The sequence below is a fragment of the Temnothorax longispinosus genome, chromosome 3 (assembly GCF_030848805.1).
Source record: "Temnothorax longispinosus isolate EJ_2023e chromosome 3, Tlon_JGU_v1, whole genome shotgun sequence".
NCBI classification, from domain to species: domain Eukaryota; kingdom Metazoa; phylum Arthropoda; class Insecta; order Hymenoptera; family Formicidae; genus Temnothorax; species Temnothorax longispinosus.
Genome location: NC_092360.1, coordinates 3,596,221 through 3,622,727, shown reverse-complemented (window position 1 = coordinate 3,622,727; position 26,507 = coordinate 3,596,221). Strand labels below are relative to the sequence as shown.

The 26,507-nt window shown below is 41.6% G+C and overlaps 2 protein-coding genes across 2 annotated transcripts; both read left to right on the top strand.

Annotated features, from left to right (window-relative positions):
• Positions 1-284: 284 nt before the first annotated feature.
• On the top strand, positions 285-4,709 carry Rab35 (RAS oncogene family member Rab35). Its single transcript, XM_071774485.1, has 4 exons — positions 285-398; positions 490-879; positions 2,167-2,591; positions 2,800-4,709. The coding sequence occupies exons 2-4, from the start codon at positions 828-830 to the stop codon at positions 2,926-2,928; spliced, it is 606 nt and encodes a 201-aa protein (XP_071630586.1). The 5' UTR covers positions 285-398; positions 490-827; the 3' UTR covers positions 2,929-4,709.
• A 2,664-nt stretch (positions 4,710-7,373) lies between these two features.
• Positions 7,374-12,625, top strand: Ppa (Partner of paired). The gene has a single exon (XM_071773684.1). It carries the CDS (start codon positions 9,120-9,122, stop codon positions 10,701-10,703), a length of 1,584 nt encoding a protein of 527 aa, XP_071629785.1. The 5' UTR covers positions 7,374-9,119; the 3' UTR covers positions 10,704-12,625.
• The last annotated feature ends 13,882 nt before the right edge of the window (positions 12,626-26,507 follow it).

Genomic DNA, 26,507 nt, shown 5'->3' with positions numbered 1-26,507 from the left:
TATATTTTTTTGTCTTGTGTTCTGTTTTGGAATGTGTGTTTGATTGAATGCAAAAGTAAGAACCAATCACTTGGATGCATCCAATGCCACATGCTTCAATTTAGAATTCTGCGTAACTGATGGGTCTTCTGACGACAATTTGATACTTGTGTCTTTTGTATTCATCCAATCGCGTAAAGGCGATATCGATAGTTTTTATTCAATTTCATATTAATGTAAGATTGCGATCTCGACAAAAATGGACCTGTGAATCGAGCATTACATCGTTCGCGCCGGGCGCTGAGAACGCCACGCCGCCGTTAGGTCGCCCCGGTCGGTCGGTCGCCCGCGGGAAGGAACATGGCGGCGATGACAGGCTGGTGACAATCTGATATGTGGGGATGGGCGTCGCGCTAAACGTAGGAACGCGGCCTTTTTTTTCCTCCCGCCGTAATGATAATGAGTGGTGATACCGCGACGTATAAACATGGCGATCATTTGACACTGCAGTCGTCCTCCGATCCAGACGAGTCGCGGGTACTGCTGGTGATCCTGCTACTGCTGGGGATCGTGCGGGGGTAGCGATCCCACGACCCACGTTCGGTACCGAAATCAACAACCGACGTTGGCCCCAGGCTCCGCGATAACACGCGCACGGAGGGCTCCGCGAAGGCCGGAGGTGATCCACGGGAGATCGAACAAGAAATACCTCTCGCAGGCGCGCCGCGTCGACTTGTCGTCGGGAGGCGTATAGCGAGAAGACGTTCCGTTCCGGACCGGAGGCTGCGAGTCTGCGGACAGTGCGACGCAGCATCGAGGGAGGAGCGACGCGCGTCATATGCGCTAAGATGGCCCGGGAGTACGATCATCTGTTCAAGCTGCTCATCATAGGGGACAGCGGTAAATATAATGCACGCGGGTTTGCAGCATCACCGTGCGCCAAACCGTCCGCGGTGACGTACGATTTCTCGTTCGTCGCGTTGGCCACGCTCTCCTGCGCTCTATGTATAACCTCCTTTGTTTCTATCGCTATTTTTCTTTCTCTCCCCCTTTTTCCCTCCTTCTCTGTCTCTCTTTCTCTCTCTCTTTCTCTTTCTCTCTCGTAAATTTCATTCCAGATGCGAAAGACGTGAAAAGATTGCGGCGGAAAAAGGACGGATTGTGTCGCGCCGAGCGTCGCCATGCGAGCTGATCGCCTGTCATTACGCGGTTTTAGCGGTAGTTTATTAAATGATGGGGCCCGACAATGGACTATACATGTCGGCTATCCATCGCACCGCCGCCCGGCGTGGTGCTTAGATTTCATGATGCGAAAATTGTTCTTCCTGCATGACAGATTTAGAACGGTGGTGGAGGATAATGCATCACGTCGCGATAATGGGGAGCTAAAAATAACAAAGAGATTAAATAAGAGAGAGAGAAAGAGATTAAGTAGGATAATTTTTTATCCTATTTAGTTTAAAGTGGATAGAATAAACTATAGAATACAAAGCATCTTGTATTGGAATAATATGGAAACTGAAAGATATTTGTTATCATTCACTCATTTCTTTGTGTATTTATATATAATGTTTTCTCTGTTCTATTTTCTTTCTCTTTGATGTTTCTCTTGATAGTTAAGTAATTGTTCATTCTATTTAATTTAATATAGATAGAAGTAATTAATAGGTGCTGCACACTGGACTGCATTAGAACTTTTCTTCTTGCTTTCACAAATTTCAAACATTATATATATGTATATACACCTATTTTACTTTAAGTACAGGAAGTATACACTAATTCAGCTGTAAAAAAAATAGACCTTATATGTCACAATGTTACAATAGTTATTTGTGCAACAAGTGCTGTAAGATGAAAATTCCCGGGTGCGGTGACCGCACGAGCCGAAGGCGAGTGCGGTCACCGCACCCGGGAATTTTCATCCTTACGCACGGCTTGCACACCCTATTTTATGTTGCAAGTGCCTGGAAAGTGGTCTATCACGCACGCGTAGCGTGCGTAATGGGCCACTTTCCGTGCACGTGTTAAAGCGTCTTGTATAATGCGTCTTGGAATAATATGAGAAATGACGTGTTTGTCATAATTTTATTTTGAAAATATTTATGTCTTTTTTTATGCCTTCTTTAAACAACTTACTTATATACATCTTAATATAAAAAATAATTTTTTTCTATTCTTTTTTTTAAGGCGTAGGCAAAAGCTCGCTGCTTCTAAGATTCGCTGACAATACCTTCAACGGCAGTTACATCACTACGATAGGAGTGGACTTTAAGATACAAACCGTGGAGGTAGACGGTGAGCGGGTAAAGCTGCAAATTTGGGATACCGCTGGACAAGAACGTTTCCGGACAATAACTTCAACTTACTATAGGGGAACGCACGGCGTTATAGTTGTGTATGATGTGACCAGCGGTGATACGTTCGCGAACGTTAAACGGTGGTTGCATGAAATCGAACAGAATTGTGATGTGGTTAACAGGGTACTTGTAGGGAATAAAAATGACGCACCTAATCAGAAGGTGGTGTTAACGGAAGACGCGCAAAGATTCGCCAATCAAATGGGGATTCAGTTATTTGAAACTTCCGCTAAGGACAACATCAATGTCGAGGAGGTATGTGTATTACGTTGATTTCTTTTTGTTATTAATTTATCAGGCTGTAAAATAAAACTAGAAACTTTTCAACTTGTTTTACGATTATTTCTTTATTGTACTGATGATAAGATTACTTTATGAAAGTTGAAAAATACTTTAAATTCAGCTAAATTCATTTATACTTTATACACCTCACTGTAAGTTAATAGTAATGCGTTACTTGCAGATGTTTATGGCAATAACGCGGCAAGTGTTGCGGACCAAAAAAGAGCGTAAGGAGCGACAAGCCATACAGACTAATGAGACAGTCAACTTGAGGAAAAGCACAAAACAGCACAGGAAAAAATGTTGTTAGCGAGCGTTGTACAAGCACGCTACTCCCTATAAACGAAATATTCTTTGATACGATAATTAGGACAGAATAAAACAGAGAGCATGTGTTAGTATTACGAGCGGACATGAGACGCTGGAAACCCTGATATTTTCTAACACTGAGTTTTGTATTCCAATTACGATACCTAAGATTGTATCCTAACTAAAGTATACTTTTTTGACGTTAGTATTTAACATAATAGAATCGAAATGTCGAACGAGCGCGTAGGGCTTATTTAGTGAACACGATATCGTGTATGCGGCATTCTTTTTTAACGTGTCGAATACTTTCGCGTGCTGCGTTGAAGAACAAAGGCCTATTCATTTGTAATATTTACGGAAGGGTAACTCTCACTCACATATACGCGTATATGTTAAAAACCATCGTGTTTTACATACACACATTTTATACACAAGTGGCGTTTCATATTATGTAATGTAATCGTTAAACGAAACTAACGAACATCTTCCGCTAATTTTTCTAGGGTCATTTTGAGCATTGTAAAATTTTGCTGCATTGAACAATGAGTTACCATATGCTAAATAAGTCGTGTTTAGAGCGAGTAGGATTAAAGTTTCTTGAACAAACGGGCGACAAATATTGTTAGCTGGTCCAAATAATTTTTAGGGCGTTTTATTAGTAAAATTAAGGTTCCTGTAGTTCGATGACGCTTTCAATACGATTTAAAAGATTCAGTCGGAATGGATTAATGATTTATGCAACGGCATTATACATGGTATAAAAAAAAGATTGCTATACGAAAATTGCTTGGTCATATGAAATTCAACATACTTCCTGTCGTAAGACTGTCACAAAATATGAAGACTAATCAACAAGATTTATTAACAATAGCCGCATTTACAATATGTATTTCGTAAAAATTTATAATTAGTTATAATTAATTCTTATTAAAATTTTAAAATTGATGGAATCTGCGAGCATCTAATTTGTACATTAAATAATATATTTAAAAGCACATTTTTTAAAAAAAGTTTTAAACAATACCCTATATAAAATTATCGAATACGATCTTTCTTATAATTTTTTAAGACTTTTAAATTTGCTAGCCAAAAGTATCAGTTATATGTTATTGCTTCCATTAGGATGCGCAAGTATTTATATCGCGTGCATCATTATGCATTAATAAAATATTGAACAGTATTATCTTATTTGTTTAATTCTGTGTATGAATCTAACGTTTCTTTAATGGCTCGGTAACGAGGGAAAGACGAAAAGCTTGTAAACGTCCGAATTTTATATACTCAAATATATAAATACGCAGGTTTTAAATTGCCCATGCATTTTTGCGACAAACACATATACATATATACACACATACACACGATTAAATATTTATTGCAGAAGGGTAGATAGCAAGATGATAAAATATAACGATCGGTCATGTCCAGCTATGACAGAAGCTGTCTGTATTAATCTGTGATAATAGTTAAGATAATGTCGCCAGCTGCCACTGTAATACTGCTGCGTGTACCTTATACTCCCCGCTCCCGTTGTAATTGTTGTAATTAATATCGCTATTATTTCCTCTTTTTTTTTCTTTTTAGTATCAATTACATATCTCCCTTAGAGGCAATAAAGCGACATCCTACAATGTGTACATATTCTCAACTTGCCAGTTTTAGTGGCATATTCACCAAGTATTTCAATCGAGCATATTCAATCTTGTTTACTGTTATACAGTTGCAACGTTGTAATATTATTATACATACGTATGATTATAAATAAATAGGAGTCTACATGTATGTACGAAACAAGTATCATCTTCACCCGCCCCCCCCCCCCCACCCGCTGAGCTGATTTCTACTCCAAGTTAGACGTACCTATGTATTTTTCACGGAAAAATACCTAAAATATGTAAATATATAACGAAAGCTTTAAATTCGAACGCGAACGAACCCAGCCAATCTAAAGTTACATTGTTTGATCGATTCGGGTAACGCTCAAGGATTCGAGCCTCGATGTTATTGTCTACGCACTGACATTCGAGGTCGAATCGAGCAAATATGTTAATACACGTTCGCACTTGAAACATAATAACGTGCATGGTCGTGTTTTGATCACGAAAATCCAAAGCATTATATTCACGCGTGTTATCTCTTATTTGTGCGCGAAAAGAAAGATACTGGCTCACACTTGTGACCTGTTATTGTTAATGTTTCTTGCGAAAGTACGATTTCGAAATTCACGATTTTCGACGATGAGACGCTACATAGGTATACAATCTGCGCAAAAAGAAGATAAAATTACGTTCAATAAAATACCAAATGAACAACGGTGCTCTTTTACGTCTAGCCTCACCAGTATTTTCAAGAGAACACCCATCATGTAATATATAATTCTCTGTAATTATTCCTTAAGTTACAAAATAATGTATACTTATGTCGTATGTCTTTCTTTAATAAATCTATAATAATAACATCCGAGAAACAGTTTTACGAACGTAGAATATCGGCACTGCTATTTTTAATTTATTCTTTATTTATAGAGAATAGTATAATTATAAAAAGATTTATTATACACTATTACTTATTCAAGAGATTTCGTAATGGCATTTTTGTTGCCGTCTCGCTTTTTACACGTAATAACTCTCGTATCCATCATCTTTTTTTATATATTTTTTCTTATTTCGCAGAATTATTACCGCCATTATATCATTATTATTCTTTTACTTTGCAGTTAAACATTGATCGTTCATAAGAAAAATTGCCGATCTTTTAAGATGGCATAAAATTTTGATGAAAATGTATATCCGCACGCTTTATTGATGTAACACGTAAAGTTTTCTCTTTTTAATGTTAGATTAATGAGAAATTATCCAATTCATCCGCGCGCGAGAATAGGCGACACGATCCCGTGTTGTATTTGCAATTGTTCTGCATAATGAGTATGTGCAAGCAGCTGTTGGTGCATCGATCGAACGAATATCTGGAATAAATTAAAATATCTCGCTCACCCTCGCACTCGTAAAATTTCTTGTGATAAGTGCGAATCGCATATGTTTTCCTCGAAAGTTCCGTTGATTATATATCGATAAACGTTGCTTTAACAGAAATAGTTTAGCTTCCTCGACACAATTAACTGGCAACTTTATTGAAACAAGTATTCACACAATGTTTCGACTATAAATTTTAATTTTCAAGTGTACAAAAAAAATTACAACGTTCGTAACATTGCTTTTGTCTTTCAATAAAGCTATAAAAGTTTTCTTCGCAAAAATCGATTGATAAAAACCTGCTGTAATACTTTATTTATATAGAAATATAAATCGTTTATTAAGTCGATAATAATATTAAGAAGCTACATATTGGGAAGTTTATCGCATGGTGCGTGTAATTGTAATTTCTTCACGCTCATTATGTGTCTCGAATGGATCGAAATGCCAAACGCGCTATGACGTTTCGAATTTGCATCACGATTCTGCAATTCCGTTAATTAGCGTGCAAATTGTCTCGTAAGTCGTCGTGGAACGGCACTGCTTAAATTCTCGTCTGAAATTTGTGCCCGAACGTGAGGACGTGAGCTAGTATTTCAATCTTTTACACAGACGATCTAAAAAATAATTGCAAATCGAATGTGTCGAATTATTTAGATTATACATCTTGATCGTTGTGCATTGTGTCTTGTTACATGCCTATTTATCGCGGATTATACTTATTGTGCGTCGCGTCACGAATAATGACCTCAGAATACCATTGTGCAAGTTTTTTTTTAAATATAATTACGGTCGTTTTTATACGAATATTGCGTATACTAAAGTCGCTGGGATCTTAGCTAATCGAGATGCGTGTTCGCCCAACGTCTAGAATTTTCTCGAAAGATGCGAAGAAGCTGCGCGTATGATCGTAAAAGGTAATATTTCATTTGTCGTACAACATATTTTTTAAACGTTATTGATTGACTACAAGATAGAGGATTTCTAGAAACTCGAGAACTTCTCCATCCTGCAGCCAATCAATATGCTTAAAAAATTTGTCGACATATGATTGGTAGACCGAAAATTCGTCGAGCGGAAAATAAACGACGGATAAGGATTATCACGTCTCGACTCCCCTGACTTTCAAAGAGTCTCCTAGACGAAAACCGTCATCGCGTGACTGTGTCGTCCTGTTGGAAACAATGAAAAAAATAAAGCGAGAGAGAGAGAGAGAGGGGGGGGGGAAGGCAAAGAGAAAGATAGAGAGACGATAGAGAGCGATGAGCGATCGTGTCGAGGATTTAGTATTATTCGGTATATCGAGCGCGAATTCGGTATATCGACGGCGGCGGCGGCATTCCGGGATTTCGGCAAGCGAGGCAGTCAGGGTAGTCTCACGCGCGATGTGGTCCGGGGCTGTACAGTGTGCGGCGTGTGCGCTCCGTGTGTCTCACCCTCGCCCCCGGCCCCTCCCGCCCTCCCACCTCGCAACGAAAACTTAAAAATGCCGCCGCAGCGCAACCCGAATCGATATTCGCCGGTGCCGTCACGTGGCACGGTTTCGTGCCGCGCCGGCCAATCGGCGGCCGCGGCGAGCGTAGCTACGCTCCGCCTGTGCTCCACGGGAACGACGACACGACATCTGCGTTCGGGTAGGCGGAACAACAGTCCGCGGCTGGTAGCGCACCGGTTCGGTTGTCGGTTGTCCACAGTAGGCGATGTTTCGCTCCGCGGGCGGTCCACGTTAAGTGACCCCGAGACACACGGCACACATTGACGTCGACGTCGACGGGCGTTCAACGTTCTTCTCGGGAGTGACGGTAACGACGGCGAGGACCACGACGACGACGTCGTCGTCGACACGTGAACGAGGAACGGCGCGCGCTCCTCTCGAGAAATACACGCGTACATCACGCACCGCGCATCCGTAGTATCCCGTACGTGTGCCCGACGTGTGTCCGTGTGGTGCTCTATCGTCCTCCTCCTGCCTTCGCGCGCGGCGAGTCCCTCACGCTCTCTTTATCTTCCCGCTGTGTCTATCTCGCTCCCTCGCTCCTCCTCTCCTTCTTACCAGCCATCGGCTGCCCCACCTCGCCCCTTCGCCCTACTCGCGCGATCTCCGTCGCGCACACCACAGTCACTTCCTCTACTCTCTCACTCGGTTCCGTGGCAGCGACGACTCGCCGACTCTTTTTTGCACTTGCGAGACAACCACCGCGGCGGCGGGCACGTACGTACGTACGTACGTACGTACGAGTAAATACGGGGTCGCTTACGAGAACGCGAGTCGCGGCCCCGCGCACGCACTTCTTCCGGCGTAAGGCGACGGCAAGGAGGGACCGAACCAAGAGTCTCCAGACGGTACGCGATATGGTGTTTCTGTATGTGCCGCGCGCGAGAGAATGGTGCTTTCGTGAAGAATAACTCTCTCGCGGACGAGTCGTGTGACGTGGTGCGGTGTACGAATTGTTAAGCGCGAAGTTGTCGCGTGTCGTTGATCGCTCTCTCCCCCCCTTCCCCGCGTTGATATATCGCTGGATCTCGGAGGCCGCGAGGCGCTCCCCGCGGATCGATCGCGAGATAAATCTCGCTGCGCCGTTCGCCCGTGCCCCCCTCCCGGCCGCGGCGAGCGACCACCACGTCGTGGATCGCGCGCGCCGCGTCGCGATCCGCAGCGATCCGTGGTGCCGTCGCATCGCGTCGCGTCGACGCGCTGTGATATCGCGGTGATCAATAGCCGCGATCGATATCGGGATTCTCGCGCCGCGCTTCCGCGAGTGCACGCGTATCACGCGTATCATCCACGGATTTTTCGAATACCGTGTCGCGGTACGTGCGCGCGCGCGGACAAACTTTTATTATGCGACTACCGAAGTCGCGTCATAACCGCGAGCGGCGGGGATCGGATTAACCGAGAGGAAACGAGTGGACAACGCGGGACGTGGAGAAGAGGAGGCGGAGGAAGAGGAGGAAGAAGAAGAAAGAAGATTTCAAGATAGAGGGAGATAATCACCGCGACGGACAAGGACACGACGAGGGCTCGACGGTCGCTCGCTCGTCGTCGGTTGCCGCGGCGGAGTCGCTGCGCGTGAGGCTTCGCCGCGCGGCAGCTGCGGCAGCGGCGTCGGCGACCGCGACCGCAACCGCGACCGCGACGGCGACGACGACGGGTACGTCGCGGTACGACGAGCACGAGGACGCGGCGTCAGACGACGACGACGACGACAGCGACGACGAGATGGAGGAGAGCCAGCTGCTGATGACGGAACTTCCGTCGCCGTTGACGCCGAGCGCCGGTCGCGGCGGCACGACGTTGCTCCACCGTCCGGGCCACTACTACCACCTGCACCAGCCGCACCTGGCGATCCCGACGTCGCAGAACCAGGCGATACTCCAGCACAACTCGGGCGGCACGGCGCCGCATTACGGCACCGACGGCAATGGTGCGTGCGGCGGTGGCGGTGGCACTGCGGGAGGCGGCGGCAACTCCGCCGCCGCGGCCGCCGCCGCCGCTGCCGTCGCCGGCGGTCTGCCGGCCTACACCATCAGCGGCCAGGGCGGTATTTCCTCGCGGCATCAACTGCACCCGCATCAGGCGCATCAACGAGGCACCGCGGCGACGCACGGCCAGCCCGCCGCGAGCACCCACGTGTCCTCCCTCTACCCGGAGATTCTCGCCCTCATTTTCAGCTACCTGGACGTACGCGACAAGGGACGCGCCGCGCAAGTGTGCACCGCGTGGCGCGACGCCGCCTATTACCGCTCGGTCTGGCGAGGGGTGGAGGCGCGGCTGCACCTCAGGAAACAGGCGCCGGTGCTGTTCGCCTGTCTGGTGCGACGTGGCGTCAAGAGGGTACAGGTGCTGTCCCTGCGGCGCGGCCTCAGCGACGTGCTCAAGGGTGTGCCGAATCTCGAGGCGCTCAACCTGTCCGGCTGCTACAACATCACCGACATCGGTATCACGAACGCCTTCTGCCAGGAATACCCGTCCCTCACCGAGCTCAACCTGTCCCTCTGCAAGCAGGTGACGGACGCCTCGCTCAGCAGGATAGCGCAGTACTTGAAGAATCTCGAGCATCTCGAGCTGGGCGGTTGCTGCAACATCACCAACACCGGCTTGCTGCTGATCGCGTGGGGCCTCAAGAAGCTCAAACGGCTCGATCTGCGAAGCTGCTGGCACGTCTCCGACATGGGTATCGCGCACTTGGCCGGCCTGAATCGCGAGACCGCGGACGGTAATCTCGCCCTGGAACACCTGAGCCTGCAGGACTGCCAGCGACTGAGCGACGAGGCGCTCAGGCACGTGTCCCTCGGTCTCACCACCCTCAAGTCCATCAACCTGTCGTTCTGCGTCTGCATCACCGACTCCGGCGTCAAGCACCTGGCCAGGATGTCGAGTCTGCGCGAGCTCAACCTGCGCTCCTGCGACAACATCTCCGACATCGGCATGGCGTATCTGGCCGAGGGCGGCAGCCGCATCACCTCGCTCGACGTGTCGTTCTGCGATAAGATCGGCGATCAGGCGCTCGTCCACATCTCTCAAGGTTTGTTCAACCTGAAATCCCTGTCGCTGTCCGCCTGTCAGATCAGCGACGAGGGCATCTGCAAGATCGCCAAGACCCTGCACGACCTCGAGACTCTCAACATCGGCCAGTGCAGCCGGCTGACCGACCGTGGCGTGCACACCGTCGCCGAGAGCATGAAGAACCTCAAGTACATCGACCTGTACGGCTGCACGAAGATCACCACCAGCGGCCTCGAGCGGATCATGAAGCTGCCGCAGCTCAGTACGGTGAATCTTGGTCTGTGGCACGTGCGGTGATGGCTTTTTCCGTGGCTAAGTGCTCTGGACGAACGCTGTCAACGTTATCGTCATCGTCACCGTCACCGTCATCGTCAACGTTACCAGGGCGACGACGACACCTCGCAGCGACCCAAGGACAACTTCGTTTTCACGCGCATGTTTCTGCCGCAGGCGGTAAGTCCGTTGCTGTCGCTCGGCGCACGAAGTCGCCCGAACGCCCTCGACATCGTCGGTACGGAAAAATTTTTTGAAGATTGCGACGCAGTTTATCGAGTGTTATCTCGCTGTCGAGTGTTACCTCGCTCCAAACTCTATAGTTTGCCTCCATTTTTTATTAGTATTTGAGTTCTGGCCGTATTGTCCTCTGTAGAGAGCCAGGAGCTATATATATTAAACTAAAAAGAAAGGAAGGAAGGCCGACGACGTCGTGGGCGAATAGCGTTTAACTCGTTTCCTCGCCCGAAAACGAGAGAGTTTCCCTTTCTCGAGGGGGAAGCAACCGCTCGTTCTCGAGGGGCACCGTTTCTCGAGCGAATGGCGCGACGCGCGACGATCAAGTACGATCGGAATGGCATTACCTCCCTTCGAGGAAGCGCTTTCTTTTCCAAAATTTAAAAAAAAAATAAAAAAAATAAGGCGACCGTTTCGAGCACACACACACACACACACGTTATCGATCGTACTTGATCGTCGCGCGTCGAAGACGGATCGCTAGATTAATTAAACGACGGGCTCGACGAGTCTCGAACGTCTCGATTTAACTCTCGGCTCGCACGAAAATTTAGGGGAAAAAAAAGGGAAAACGATAGTCTGGAGTTTTCTCGCTCGTTATTTTTGCGAGGCTACCGATAATCGATTACATGCAGTTACATGGTAATCGACGTGACATTTTTAGGCCAAAGAATGGAATTAATGTAATTTCGATGAGTTCAATTTGTCGTGCTAAAAACGCGTGAAAATAACCCTTACGCCGATTATTACGTTTGCGTTACATAATACATAGGGATCACTTTCGTTACGGCACATTTGTACTCAGCGAAGTAATAGTAGTTTCAGTCTTTAATTAATTTTCTTCTTATCGCGATATTTTTCTTAGAACGCACGGGTTCTAAGCGATTTTGGCAAAAATATGTCGATCAGTCGATCCATAATGATGGACAAACGTCTGTGCATCCTGAATAGAAACTGTATTATATATGTTGCATATACTCTAAGAAGTATATGTTTTTTTTATCAAACAAATCAATTTAATTCGCATGGGATAAATGTTACGTTTCTCATTCTTCGTTTGGATGTTTCGGATATAAAACGCGGATTCTCTCGATAATAATTCCCTTATCTTTAGTTGCTCTTCTCTGAAGTTAACGATTGCAACATGTGCATTATGAAGTAGCGACGCATTTTCAGCAAGTTCTCTATTTCTTTCTTTCAACGGGCTGTTTTAACTGTCTTTAGACAGGTTAACGTGTCTTTCTGGACTCGTTTTTTGACACAAGGTTTACCTCACAGGTTTATTTCGAGCCTGTTGCTATTTTTACTTGATTTATAACATTTGATTTGTCTATACGATATTATCTACAAAATATCGCTTTACCTTTAAATATAATTTTTATGACAATATTCGAATAATTCGAATATTGCAAACTCTTTTTTTAAGATTTTTGCAAAAAACATGGCTTGTTAATATTAGAACATACCGGAGATTAATTTATTTATTTCTACTGAAGATACAAAATTTCTTTTCGAGATACAAAAATTCTTCGCCGTCAATGAGATAAGAGACCTCTTATTCGTATGGTTTCTAAAGTCATGAATTCTATTTTTCTTTGATATTTTAAACCTTTCCTCACATTCTTGGCACGTTACACTATTGTCTCCATGATCTATAAAACTCTAATATTTCTACCATAACTTCGATATCAACCGTTCAATGAAGTAGACGGACTAATACTAATCGCGGGGTACAAAAATCACATCAACATTTTTTGGTTCTTCAGTATGATTGCTTTTTGTAGCCCTACAAAATGCTGATGTATGTACATGTGTTGGTGTTTGATTTAACTAATAAGGTATTCAAAGGTTGCATTAACTTGTACACAAGATTGAATACGACGTTCTTTTTTTCTTAGAAAAGAAAAGAGTAAACAAATTAGTAAAATTAATCATCTACGTATAATAATAAAAATCAGGAAAAATTTTAAAAATTAAGATGTTTTAAAAATAAGTGATAAATTATTAAAAAATTTCAACGGGTCATTTTATCCCCTTCAGGTATAGTTAGTGTTAAGACACTGACTTTTCTCTTCATGATAAATTATGAATTCGATTGAAATTGATGAATGTTTGCATATACCTCATGTTCTTTTATTTTGTTAAATAATGTTGACCTTGATACTTTATATTTTTTAGCGGCAGCATACATGCTATATCCGTCTAAAAGTGCGGCGTCAAACGCCGATTTAAAATTTAATTACTCCCTCCCTTCCTTCCGAATTAGATGGTATAATTTTGCGATGCAGTCGTTGCCGGCCCATCTTGCAGTGCAGTCGCCGGTCCATAATTTTGCGATGCAGTCGTTGCCGACCTAGAATTGGCCATCTTCGGCGTCCTCCCTTGCGCCCGTGGCTTGTCCGTCGCTGTGGCCGTCCTCGGCGTCTTCTCTAGCGTCGACAGCGGTTTCGTCGCTGTCGTCTTCTCTCGCGCCAATGACTCCGGCGAATAGCGCGCTGGATCGCTTCTGTGTCTACGTGTGCCTTTCCTTGCGCTCATGGTATCCACAGATATATCCCAGGACACGAGACACGAGACACGATCCGCACCCTTTTACTGCAGATTACTCGAATCACTGCCCTCCACTCGCCCTCACGTCCTGCGTGCCCCACTCATGTTCCCCACGTCAGTAATTTGAACTGCGAACCGGGGGCAACGTGATATCGGAAAAAGATAAACGGTCGGTACCGATAACAAAGTAGAAAAGCTGTTGAACGACGCGGCAAGAGGCAAGGCCGGTGTGGATGCGGTACGAAAATGACGTATTAAGTCATTTTCTGTATATAATTTGTATTTTCTTTTTTTTATATTTTTCTGATTCTCAGAATCATGTTCTAATTTAGAATCTGTTGATTCCGTCTTTTCCTTTTTCCTCAGTGTTTTTGACTCAGATATAAACGGTGAACGACGGTAGGATTTTCTTTTTCGTGCCGGAATTACCGTTATTCTTGCTGGTGGATTTCTGTAAGAAAAAGATACAAAATATTAATAACTTACTTTGACTTTATACTATACTTATTACTATTTTGTATATTATGATTTGCGTAAACACACTGACTGACGAGTGACGAATGACTGAAGTTTCATTCAGATCCGTTTCTCGGTCCTCGTGCCCTCCCCTTGTTAGAACTTTATTCCTCTATCTATTATAAATCATATGAAGTCCAAATTTCGTCTACATTTTAGTTTTGCACGAGTCCAATCTCGTGCAATTAAGTGTAACACGCTTAAATAAAATTAAAATATCTTTATTTTGTATTAATTCAGTTTTTTTTAACCTGTTCTTTTATTTGATTTTCAAACATTGCAGGATTCATGCAATTTCGTTCGCGACGAAAATACTGGGAACATATTTGAAAAATTCTTCGATATTATTTTATCAGGCTTGGTATAGAAAGATTCAAGATTACTGCAACATCGCCGCGTGCTAAGAATTATGTGCTTTTTCCACTGGCGTGTCCTTGGTCTGTTCCGCGCTTCTTAATCTGCATAATTTGCATAATCTGTATATTTGACGTAATAATACATCTATCGGGTGTGATTTAAATTTCACGATCTACGCGAGCAATCATAAAATTAGAAAATTAGAAAAATACAAATTTTTCTACTTTTTCAAATGTTTGCGGCGTTATGTATTTTCTGTTAATGGAAGACATTTATATTATGATATACGAGAAAAATATAGTTATGTAATATGGGATACACTATAGTATGCTATAGTATACTGTGTCATCGGTGAATAACACCCTAATGCTCGTAAAAATCGCTAAAAGCATTTTTAAACGCGCCAGGAATTAAGCAATATTACGTTTCGTTTCATGAGCCGCAGGGCACAAATTATACATATCTTTTGTTTTCGCAGAATTGAACGACTGTTTTATATCTTTAGCAAGCTTTAAATACCTCGCTAAATACTATTTATTAAGTTTGTTTCGTTTAATAAATACGATAATACAATCTTTCTTTGTTCATTGATTTTCTTAAAGGTATCGGGAAACATTCCATACATGTCTAAAAATAACTTCAATGTCGGAAGTCTACGACGTATGTCTATGGTCTATTTCTTAGTTATAAGATACCTTAAGAGACCTTTAAGCCTTTAAGCGTCGTCTCTTTAAACGTCGTCTACAACCTACAATGGCAGCAGGAGTAGACGTAAGCAGTAAGTTATTGCCCATTTTTGCGATTGAAGAATAATTTTTTTTCTAGGCCGGGCCCGAACGTTGGCGTGTTCTGGAACGGTCGCCTAAATATGCTCCGGTCTCAAATTTTTGTAAAATTGTAATTGTATTATCTTTTCACATTTGTTGCATTTTGCCGTTAAATTATTTAATTTGAAATATTTCCACAAGACACTGCGTTTTGCCTTTTCATTCAATGCCATCTTGTGTTATAGAATTTCTGATATTAAATGTAATACAAAAATTGCTTCAACAAACGTTTGCAAAATTGTTCATAGAGGTTGAAGGAAGAAGATTAGTTTATTTATTGGGATATGTATAAAAATACGGATATATATATATATATAGTCAGGATGTATTTTTAAATGTGATTTTAAATTTGAATAATTCCAGATGTAACTAATTATTATTTCACATTTTTTGCACTGAGCTTCAAGTCCCAGTAGTATTGTTGTAGCTCGTCAGTTAGTATATAATGTGTGTCGGGATATATTCCATGATCACCTAGGTGTGCTTAATGGCCTTAAATTGTTATGACATTGTAATCTTATTGTTCTTTTACATTCGTTGCATTTTGCTGATAAATTAGGCCCTTTTTTGAAGTGATTCCACAAGACACTGCTTCTTTCTTTACCATTCAATCTTGTCCTGTGTTACAGAATGTCTGATACTAAATGTGGTTTATGTATAAATTATACGGATATATGTGTACGAGGGTCGGTACGAAAGTAATACTTCCTAATTTTTTTTCTTTCGAATCTGGCGTCATATAGACAATTTCGCGTTTCATTGAGTTACTTAAAATCTTTAGTTGCATTATGTTGAGTGGTGTCGTGATCAGTCACGTTAGTGTGTTACACGAACAGTTCAAATTGATGTGTGTTTTAGATACACGTAACAGACAAGAACGTGAATGAATGTCTTACCGTGGAAAAAGTGAGTCCTATTGAAATTCATTCGCATTTTAGAAATGATTATCACAAACATTTCTGAGACGCGAATGAATTTCAATGGCTGCGTTCAACAGAAAAAGCAACTCATCGAACCATGTCATCAGTAATTTTTTAAAATGATTGGACCTTGCCTTTAGTTCTTTCCTGAATTCAACTGTAAAGAATCATTGAGCAGTCATTGAGTTTTCTCCGCTGAAACGCACTCATTGTCAACTCACTTCTTTTATAAAAAATTAAATCACCGCTCTTGTCTGCAGTCACAAAGAATTAAAGAGATAACAGTACAAAATAAAAATATTTAATTAAAATAAAATAAATAAATTTTTCTTGTAAAGAAACTTGGCGCTGCTTTTTTACTCTCGCCGCATACTTCACTAAATTACGTTTATTGCTTTTTTATTCAATCAAAAATTTGGTATTTTATTAAAATTAATCAAAATTTTAGTACTTCATTAAATTTTGAGGTCCAGCAGCGTCAATTTTTTTTACAAGAAAAACTTATTTATTTTATTTTATTTAATAATTTTTTTTGTACTGTTATCTCTTTAATTCTTTGTGATTCTTTATAATATTATAATTTTGTTAAAAAGAATTAAAGGGTTGGGTTAAATTATAACTAAACTTAATTTATATCTATTTGTATGATGTTTAAAACTTATATTAACTATCTGCAGTAAATCCTTTAAAATACTTATTAATTATTTAAATTGCTTATCTAACCCTTTTAATTTTCAAATTTCCCAACACCATCTAAAGATATATATCACTTAAACTATTAATGATTGAACTTATAATTAAATATTTATTATATGATTAACTCTGCTTATTGTTTAAACTTTAAACCCATTAATTGTATAATAAAATATATAACAGTTTGAACTATTTCAAACATCAGCTGTTTATTCTTATTATTAGATAAAATACAAAGCTTAATATTAATAATGTAATAATTAACCACTTATAAAGAATATCTTCATCAGAGAAATCTACTCAAGTATATTAAAAGTATTATTATGTTCTGTGTGTCGTGTCTCTCTCTGTAACATCGGCAGCAGCTCTTCGTTAGTGTTACGGTCACGACGGTCACGACAAAACAATACAGAAAACAACCGTTGGAATCTATGTTCAAACCGATAAAAGATGTATGATAGACACCACAACATAATGGTGAATACGATTAAAAAAAGTATTTGCTGCCATGTTTTGAGCTTCTTATAAATATCCAATAACGCATCTTTTAAAAACGTGAAGATCGTCAATAACGCTAATTTCTTCATTTTTAATTTAATTGTGAAATCGTGATCCTTTCTTTTTCAACGGATCCAACCTGGCCTGATTTACGTAGCGACACTTAGCGAAATGATTTTGAATGTTAAGGCTCGAGGCTCGAGGACGTTAAGCATTGGGTCCGGAATTTTTCAACGGATCCAACCTGGCCTGATTCACTTAGCGACACTTAGCGAAATGACCTTGATCTTCTTGACCTTGATCTTCCTTGCTGACTTGTTGTAGCAGCTGGTTGGTCTTCTATTGTTGGTAGTTGTATTTTTGTAAGATAATCTTCATCGGTAGATAGATCTTTCTCACGGAATTTTTCAGGATTTGTTGAATTTCATAAGGGGGTGCTGCTCCCTTTTTCTTGATATTTAAAATGCATACTTTGAGTGCATAGGTTATTGTTTTTTGATGTATCTCTAGATTTTCAATCATTAAATTCAAGTTTGTTAATTTGGATACAATTCCTGGGTTATAGACAGGAGGTCTATATCCTCCAACCAGAGAAGGTCCATCTTACTTGCTCTATGGATTCGCAGACGAGCGTGCATATGCCGCTGATTTATTTGCGCTCTAAATTTCATCAATTCTTTCTATCCGTCCGGTCATGTCCGGTTAAATTGTTGAAGAATATTACTCGGCCATCGTCCGTAAATACACAAATGTCACTAAACATACATATTATCATTTACGTTTGGCTTGGCACCTTATCCAGCATCAGCAGTAAATGATGTATTTATTTCTATTTGCGGTTGTCTAATGATTTAACACACGATATTCTTTGTTCTTTTGTTAATGTCTTGCAAGATTTATCTGTTGCAGAGTTTTTAAAAATAACTTGTAATGTTTGTTTGCTATAACGTATCTTTACTGAAAATCTATCGTTAAACGATGAAAAGAAGTTACATGTACGTTCTTTTAAAAATTTGCAACAAATGAATTTTTTAAGATATTAACAAAGAAATAGAGAATGTTTTTTGTTAAACTGTTACGCCAGGGTCATCCGTGGCACCTCGTAAACTGGTTGTCTTGCTGGTGTCGGTGGGTCGAGTGTAGACCTCCGGGTCTGTGGGGCCGACCAAGTCCCGATCCATCCCTGGGTAGACATCAACTCCTGAAGGCCTCGTGTCTGCCTCCGGCGGTCGTCTTGTTTTCAGCGGCGACCTCCTGTAAGACTGCGCAGTTCGGAAGTCTATCGGCATATCATCTAGTCCAGGCATTGCCGGTACGATTTTTCTTAGCTTTCTTAAAATTCGGTACCACTGCCGGCGATGATTATTATGGTGACGGTGGTCCTTTTGCATGTATGCTGGAAGTGAACATACCACAGACTGAATGTTTATGCAGAGCCTTTCGGGTTTGGTCACTTACGAGTTACTCCTATGCTGTGATCGTTATTCTTTTTCGTCAGATAGCTTATTCAACGCGATTGTCCATCTTGTCCACTTTACTTTCAGATTGATTGTTGCTGTCTTTTTTCTCGATCAGGCGTGGACTCCGCCTTAAAGTTGGTCCGTTTTTTTTGTACTTGATCACCTGCTGATTGTATGATATGATCTTCTTTGGAATTGAATTGTTTAGTATCATTGTATAAGACTAATCTGTTTTTCATGTCTGCTAATACTTCAGCGCCTCGTTCGGTTGTGGCATTTCTAATTTTTTTAAATCGGTAATGTCCAAAGCAACTATTTTGCTTACGTACGGCCGTACGTTCCCGAAACTTTACTGTTACTGTTACGAAAAAAACTGTTGGAGCACTAGGACCAGGAAGTGATTGGAAGGTGACAGGATGGGAAACTTGAGGAGGAGGTGGTATTTGAGATGGTTCCACATCGACAAATCTTTCTGTATATTCTAATAAGGTGTCATCAGGAGGGCTACTTCCATTTTTGGCCTTGGGAGAAGAGTGAGTTGTTCACCGGGTCATCAACTGCAAGAACTACTCCTTTGAGTTCTTCTGGAGTAGCTGTTAGCATTTTGTTGTGGCACCTGTGGAGCATAAAATATATGGCTAGTGGCTTCGGAATAATGCACAGCTTTAAAAATTTGTTGTTTTACTTTGGGCCTGTAAGACTGGTAAGAGTCAAGTATGACACAACCTGCGCATGCCCCCGTAACTGAGTTCTTTTTAATTATTACGGTGAAAAAATGACGATCCATTACATCACATATGATGCAATAATTCGTATTTTGTAGACTCTTACGAATCACGCATGATGGTTGTTTCCTTGTTTGCGCTGCAATTAACATTTGTAACGTCCCTGGGACACATATTTTGACTGTTTCTTCCAGTTCACGTGGAAAATAATGTTTTATTAACAAATGAATTGCATCGTCTGCCAGCATCTCTCCATTTTTTAAGTGTCTGGCCCATGTATTATAAAAATTTGTTTCCGATACTAAATCAGTTCTTTGGGGATCGTCTACTTTCGATAACGATGGGATCAAGGCCGTTGAAATTTGAGGTTGTCTATCATTTTTGATATTCTCGCAGCTTACGTCCCAGTCAATTGTATTCTTGACATTGTACCGTTTTGATGAGTCATACTCATTTACATTTGCCCTTATCGTAGACACATCGGATTGTAGAGCGTTTTGTCCGTATATTTTAGGATACAATAAATTCTCATGAATTGACTTATTTTGATCTTTTTTCTCTTCTGCCTTTAATCTGTTTGGTATGGGACTGATTTCTTCTGGAGTAGGTAGCGCGGTCGGTTTGTTCAACTGCCTAGGAAGCTTGATTTTCTGCTTGCCTCCAACACGTGGATGTTGTTGTTGTTGAGGCTGAGGCTGCTGAGCGACCTGCTGCTGTGGTTGTTGAGCTTGACGCTGAAGACGAGGTCCCCTTGGTCGAAGCACAGCGCGAGGGTCCACTTGGTTTTCGGGTTTTCCCCTGTATATCCGTGGAGCCAGCAATTGTTGGGCAGCGATAACTGGTTGTGGTTGTGGTTGAACTTAATCCATGATCAATGATCAAATGATTCACCAATAGATACTAAATGCGAACTTCGCATCTCAGTAAAACGTGGGACTTGCACCCACTAAAAATTCTCTCCCCTAAACACAGCACGATGGACTATGTTGCACGGGAGACCAGAGGTATTACTTCATGCAAACGAGACAGTCCTCACGCCGAGGCGCTAGGATACACGTAATCCTCGCATTATGATACAATAGTCCATAGATACAACATTTTGCTTCAGAGATAAATTATCAGTTGAGATTCTAAGCCAGTATAGTTCTATAAAAATTAATATTGATCTATCTATAAAAGCGGAATAAACGCGTACGTCCGTGTAAGATAAACAGTGGAAATGCCGTTGACTTTGAACACTGAAAATAACTCGTGTCGCGATCACTCGTTGCTAACGTGCACATTGACAAGATGTTCGACCGCCGATCGTCGACTCAATCTTCTTCGTTCGTTATAAATGTAGAAATAAATTGCACAAAAGGCAAAACGTTGCGTCAGCAAAATATTTCAGGACAACACACGAGACACGTATCCGTATACGTGCTGTCGTACGTTGCTGTCGAACGGAGACAGCCGTTTCTCGCACTCGCGGATCGTTTCCTCGCTCGCGTGCACATACGCGAATAATGACCGAATTAATAAAGACGGGGCCAAAGAAGCTGCGGAAGGTTATGTCGACGAGACCGTCGCGCACATGGACAGCCGTTTTTCGCACTCACGGATCGTTTCTTGTCCTCGCTTGCGTGCACGACACAACTTCGACTGTATGGGTATGTCTAAAGGTAGGCTTTGAGGATCTTTTATTAAGATAAAAAATCCTTGTGTCCTCCTGTTGCAAGAGTGATGACTTTCCCAATGTAGTCTTTTAAAATTCTGTTCTTGGCTATTGGGCATTTTTTTGTATTTAATTGCATGATATAAATGTATTTTGAGAAAGTAATACTGAAAATACAATGAGTGAACTGAGAGGGGATCTTCTTACAAGGTACCTCGCTAAAATCATTAAGCACTAAATGAGATTTGTGCTTAATACATCTTGTACGGCTTGCGTGCAGAATTGGCTATAAATTGTTACTGGGCACCTTCTGCCGGTAGGTCAGCACCTCCGGGGGAACGGTCTCCTCCTCGGCAGCACCATGGGGGGGTCTGCGCAACCCGGTTTCTCTGGGTTCAACGGGCGGATTGACCCTACTATCAATCAAGTCCGCTATGTTCAGCAGAAGGGTATCACTGTTACCCACCCACTGGTGAAGTGCGCCGGCATTCTCTACATAAGTATTGTCCTCATACTGTTGGTCACTGTAGTACAGGGCGAGTAGGTTTCTTGCAGTCAGTCAGGATGGTCTCTTCGCCCATCTCCTGGTGAGTTACTATTGTGGGAGCGTCCCAGAAAGCGGCCCGCATATGCTCGAATAGGGCGCCCCTAGACGAGGCGATGTCATACGGGCGATCTATGTTGCCGTTCTGAGCGTGAATTTCTTTGTTGTGCATTAATGCACATGCTTCCTCACGGAATTTTTCAGGATTTGTTGAAATTTCTTTGCAAATTACTAACATTTCACGCATAAATTTCATGACATAAGGGGGTGCTGCTTCCTTTCTCTTGATATTTAAAATGCATACTTTGAATGCATAGGTTATTGCCTTTTGATGTATCTCTAGATTTTCAATCATTAAATTAAGTTTGTTAATTTGAATACAATTCTTGCGCTATAGACAGGAGGTCTATATTCTCCAACCACAGGAGGTCCATCTTACTTGCTCCATGGATTCGCAGACGAGCGTGCATATGCCGCTGATTTATTTGCGCTCTAAATTTCATCAATTTTTTCTATCCGTCCGGTCATGTCCGGTTAAATTGTTGAAGAATATTACTCGACGATCGTCCGCAAATACACAAATGTCACTAAACATACATATTATTATTTACGTTTGGCTTGGTACCTTGGGTGCATTCGGGGAGCACGCTATTAGCACAATTATCGTCTAAAACTGTTCGAGGAGACGCTTTGTGGCGCTGTGATATACGATGATGACGTCACTGTAAAGGCAGCGTGACGTCATCACTCGCGCTATTTTCGCTATTATTTTCGAGGTGAGGCACGAAATACTATTGGCGCTTAAGCTGCGTTCGGGGAGCTTGCTATCGCTGTCGCGCTATTGGCTCTTCGAACGAAGTTCATGGCGTTTGCGTTTATAGCGTTAATAGCGTCTCTCCGAATGCACCCCTTATCCAGCATCAGCAGTAAATGATGTGTTTATTTCTATTTGATTTTTCTTGCTTATACTTATAACTAGATCATTTATCATGTTAAAGATTAAGAAAATTAATGATTTTGCTTTTTTTAGCTTAAGATATTTATGTGGTCTAACTCTAGGAATTGTTACTAAGCAAAATATCCCTAAATTTCCATTTTTGAGCTTTTGAACTCCTGGCAGAATTTGATCATCATTTGTTAAAAGTAATAAGAAATTTTTTAAATTATTTTCTTGGAAAAACCCTTAAATGGAAATACAAAGATACGTACCACTTGAGTTTTATTAAAAAAATTTTTAAGTAGTTGCACAACAATTATTTTTGTTGGCAATATATATATATACGATCTCGTCGGAAGAGCTATAGACGGGGCATGTACGTGATGAATTCTGCATTATTTCTTAGATAATTATTTCTCAAATAAATACGTACCTTGTTTGAATCACCAATTATTTATATATAATCCTCCTTGGTTGAAAGATGAAAATATAAAGAAATTTTCGTCGACGAGCAAAATCGCGGTCATCACAGACCATGCAGCTTGATAGCTAGCAAAAGAGTGCGCTCGTGGAAAATTCGCAATTAAGGTAAATGGCCTTTTACAAGATCAGTTAATCTACTAGCGTTACTCACATGCACATTATTTGGTTGTTCTATAAAATTCTCGTCATCTCGTTTTAGTAATTCTACCGTCTCGGCTAAGCATTGGAAGCGATTAGAAGTATTAAATTTACATTGTAAAGGAGAGTCGGTTTCAACGCGGGTAATTTGTCCAAGCCGGTTGGGCTGGATAAGTCCTCGTCGGCTTGTCGCTTGCTGCAAATAAATTAGAACAAATTATTCTTCTGAGGCGTTTACTTGTTGCGTACAATGGCTCAACGATGATGGCTAAGCAAAAATTAAATTAAATTAAATTAAAATTGTGACTATCCTGATGGCAAGAATACTTGCAGTTGATGAAGAGGGTGTTCTATCTTGTCTAGAATGCTGTTGGTACCAGGATTCCAGGTACCAGGTCTTCTGACGAGAACCGCTTGGCGAACCGCTTCTGAAAGCACGCCCAAACAAGGAATTTCTTCGTATAAGTTATGGGTGTCTTCAGTTATGGGTCCGTAGTACCCGCCAAAGCCATTGATGACTTCTTTAGGTAAGGTAGGAAACTCGGATCGAAAATGTTTCCTAGGTAGGGTTTGGATGACTCCAAACAAGCGTAGCTGAAAAAGAATGGGGTTAGGTACGCTGTAAGAGTATCTTTCTATCTGGCGATAGAGGATCTCTTCTTCTTCGCTAATTTCGTCCTGGGCTACCACTTTAAGTGTAATGGCCCTAAACCATAAGAGGGCAGTGGCATAATATTCCAGATATTCGGGAAGCATCCCGTTCTTGAACCCGCTTTGTTTAGCATACTCTTTGTACGCATAATGGGTAACTTCAAGAAGCGATGAAGCGGCTGGAGTTAGGCGACGATCAGCGTCATTTTCACGAACATGTCCGTAATTGAAGAGAGAGTCCTTCGCTGGGTCGTCTGCTGTAGTCACTACGTTCTCGAGTTGTTGGGGAGTCGGTAGCGCGGTCGGTTTGTTCAAGGATCTAGGTAATACCATCTTTGGACGGCCTCCAGCTCCTTGCTGTAAGGGTTGTATTCCTTTTTGACCAAAATTTCGTCGGGGATTTTGAAAATCCTGAGCAGCGACGGGTTGTTGTTGTTGTGGTTGGGGTAGAATCTTGTTCTGCATAATGCGAGAATAATATTCACCAAAGATACTATAAATGCGAACTTCGCACCTCAGTAAAACTGGGGGAAAATATTGATATTTAAAACAATACCTATTAATCTACAATTTTGGAAAAATATAGGATGTAATGCAGAGAAAATACAAAGAATATAAATGTTTATTTATGTAGAAGTCTCACATAAATTTATATTTTTTAAAACAAATTTTATTATTATTATAAGTAAGGACTTGGCGGTGTATAAATAAAAATCGAAGTTGATAGAACTACCATCGACCGACTAGACTTTCGATTTCGGTGCCAAGTTCAAGAATTCTAATCTATAAGAATGAGTACGAATAAGTTCCTCCAGTAAGAATTAGGGGACCGCCTGATGACGCTTGATTGGTCCGCTATTAACTGAGGAGAAGTTAGTGGGAGTGGGACGAAGCACAACATACCGTGAGAAGTACGAGAGTGGAAAGGCTGTCTCTGTTTGCACAAGCTCGCGCACAAGCCTGATCTCGAGAATTTGATGAGGAAGGAACAAATAAAAAGAATCCGTTTATTGAGAGAGAGAGATTGCGTTTCGTGATTTATGTAATTCAGAAAAGTTTAGAGTGGGCAGAACTATACAAAGAATACCAACATTTGTTGCATAGGAGAAGGGAAACTGCCCTAAAACCTTCATTAAAGCTGCAGTTTCATTATCAATTGGTATGTGGAGTGCAAGAGACATAAATTTAACCTGGTCTATATCAGCTAACATGAAGAAGTCTTTGATTAAACCTTTACTGGCTTCTGTAGGCTCTATGATACCTTTTTCTATTAAAGCCATGATCATGCTGTTCAAGTTGGCTTCGTTTATTGCAGCCTTTATGTCCTCTCCTCATGATGCTTTACTGGGATGGATGGTTGCGTGTAAAACTTGGGTGCAGACATCCCTAAACGCCTACACAGATCAGCCATATGATTCTTCTGTGTAGCTTGTATCTCTTCTATGTTTTCAACTCGTTTAGTTAGATCCACAACATCAGACCTCAGGCTACAAAGATTGTTGGCTATAACATCTAGTTTCTCTGATTGAAGAGCACACATTTGTGCTAATTGATTTGATATTGTACTTAGGGCATCCAACATACTTCTATGATAATTCTCCAAGTGACTTGTTGTGATTGGAGTGTCAGTACCAGGCCCGGGTTGGATTTGAAAGGTGACTTGTGGTATATCCTGGATTTGCTGGGATGGTTGAGAAGAGATATCATCTACAAAGAGATTTGCGTATTCAATCAGAGTATCTTCTTCTCTGTACTTACAATTAATGAAGGGAGAAGACCTACATCCAGTTCTTTATCGGGCTGGCTTATTCAACGCGATTGTCCGTCTTGTCCACTTTACTTTCAGATTGATTGTTGCTGTCTTTTTTCTTGATCAGGCGTGGACTCCGCCTTAAAGTTGGTCCGTTTTTTTTTGTACTTGATCACCTGCTGATGTATGGTATGATCTTCTTGGAATTGAATTGTTTAGTATTATTGTATAAGACTAATCTGTTTTTCATGTCTGCTAATACTTCAGCGCCTCGTTCGGTTGTGGCATTTCTAATTTTTCTAAATCGGTAATGTCCAAAGCAACTATTTCGCTTACGTACGGCCGTACGTTCCCGAAACTTTACTGTTACTGTTACGAAAAAGTGTGTGTCCGGGCTTTTACTAGAGGAACTCTAAGTACGATATGAACACAAGTAATACAAAAGTCGTTAGGCTACATTTTACTGTCAGAATCTTTCTGCATTTTCGAACAGCGTTGTCAAGTTTTCTCTATCACACAGCTTGAATGATAGAAGTATTACATCTTGACTAAAAACAACTAAAGAATATGGTTTTATTACTTGCCTTTCGCGAAAGATACATGACGCGCCCTGATACATTTCTGCTAAAAAATCTACTTCTGTTAAGGATCTGTCATTAAAATAAAAATTATGAGATATGCTATGCTTTATTCGTATGTGAGGGAAGAGCCGATTGTACGGTGAATCAAAGATGAAGTATGTGGATGTGCTGCCTGATTCTGTGCTCATTTTGATTTTCGATTTGGAATTTTGATTTTGTTTGCCAATTGTTGGTCATTTTTTGAGGATCCTCTCTCGTTAGGGACACACACTATAGGAGAGGTGGCCTTATATACCCGTTTGGGAGC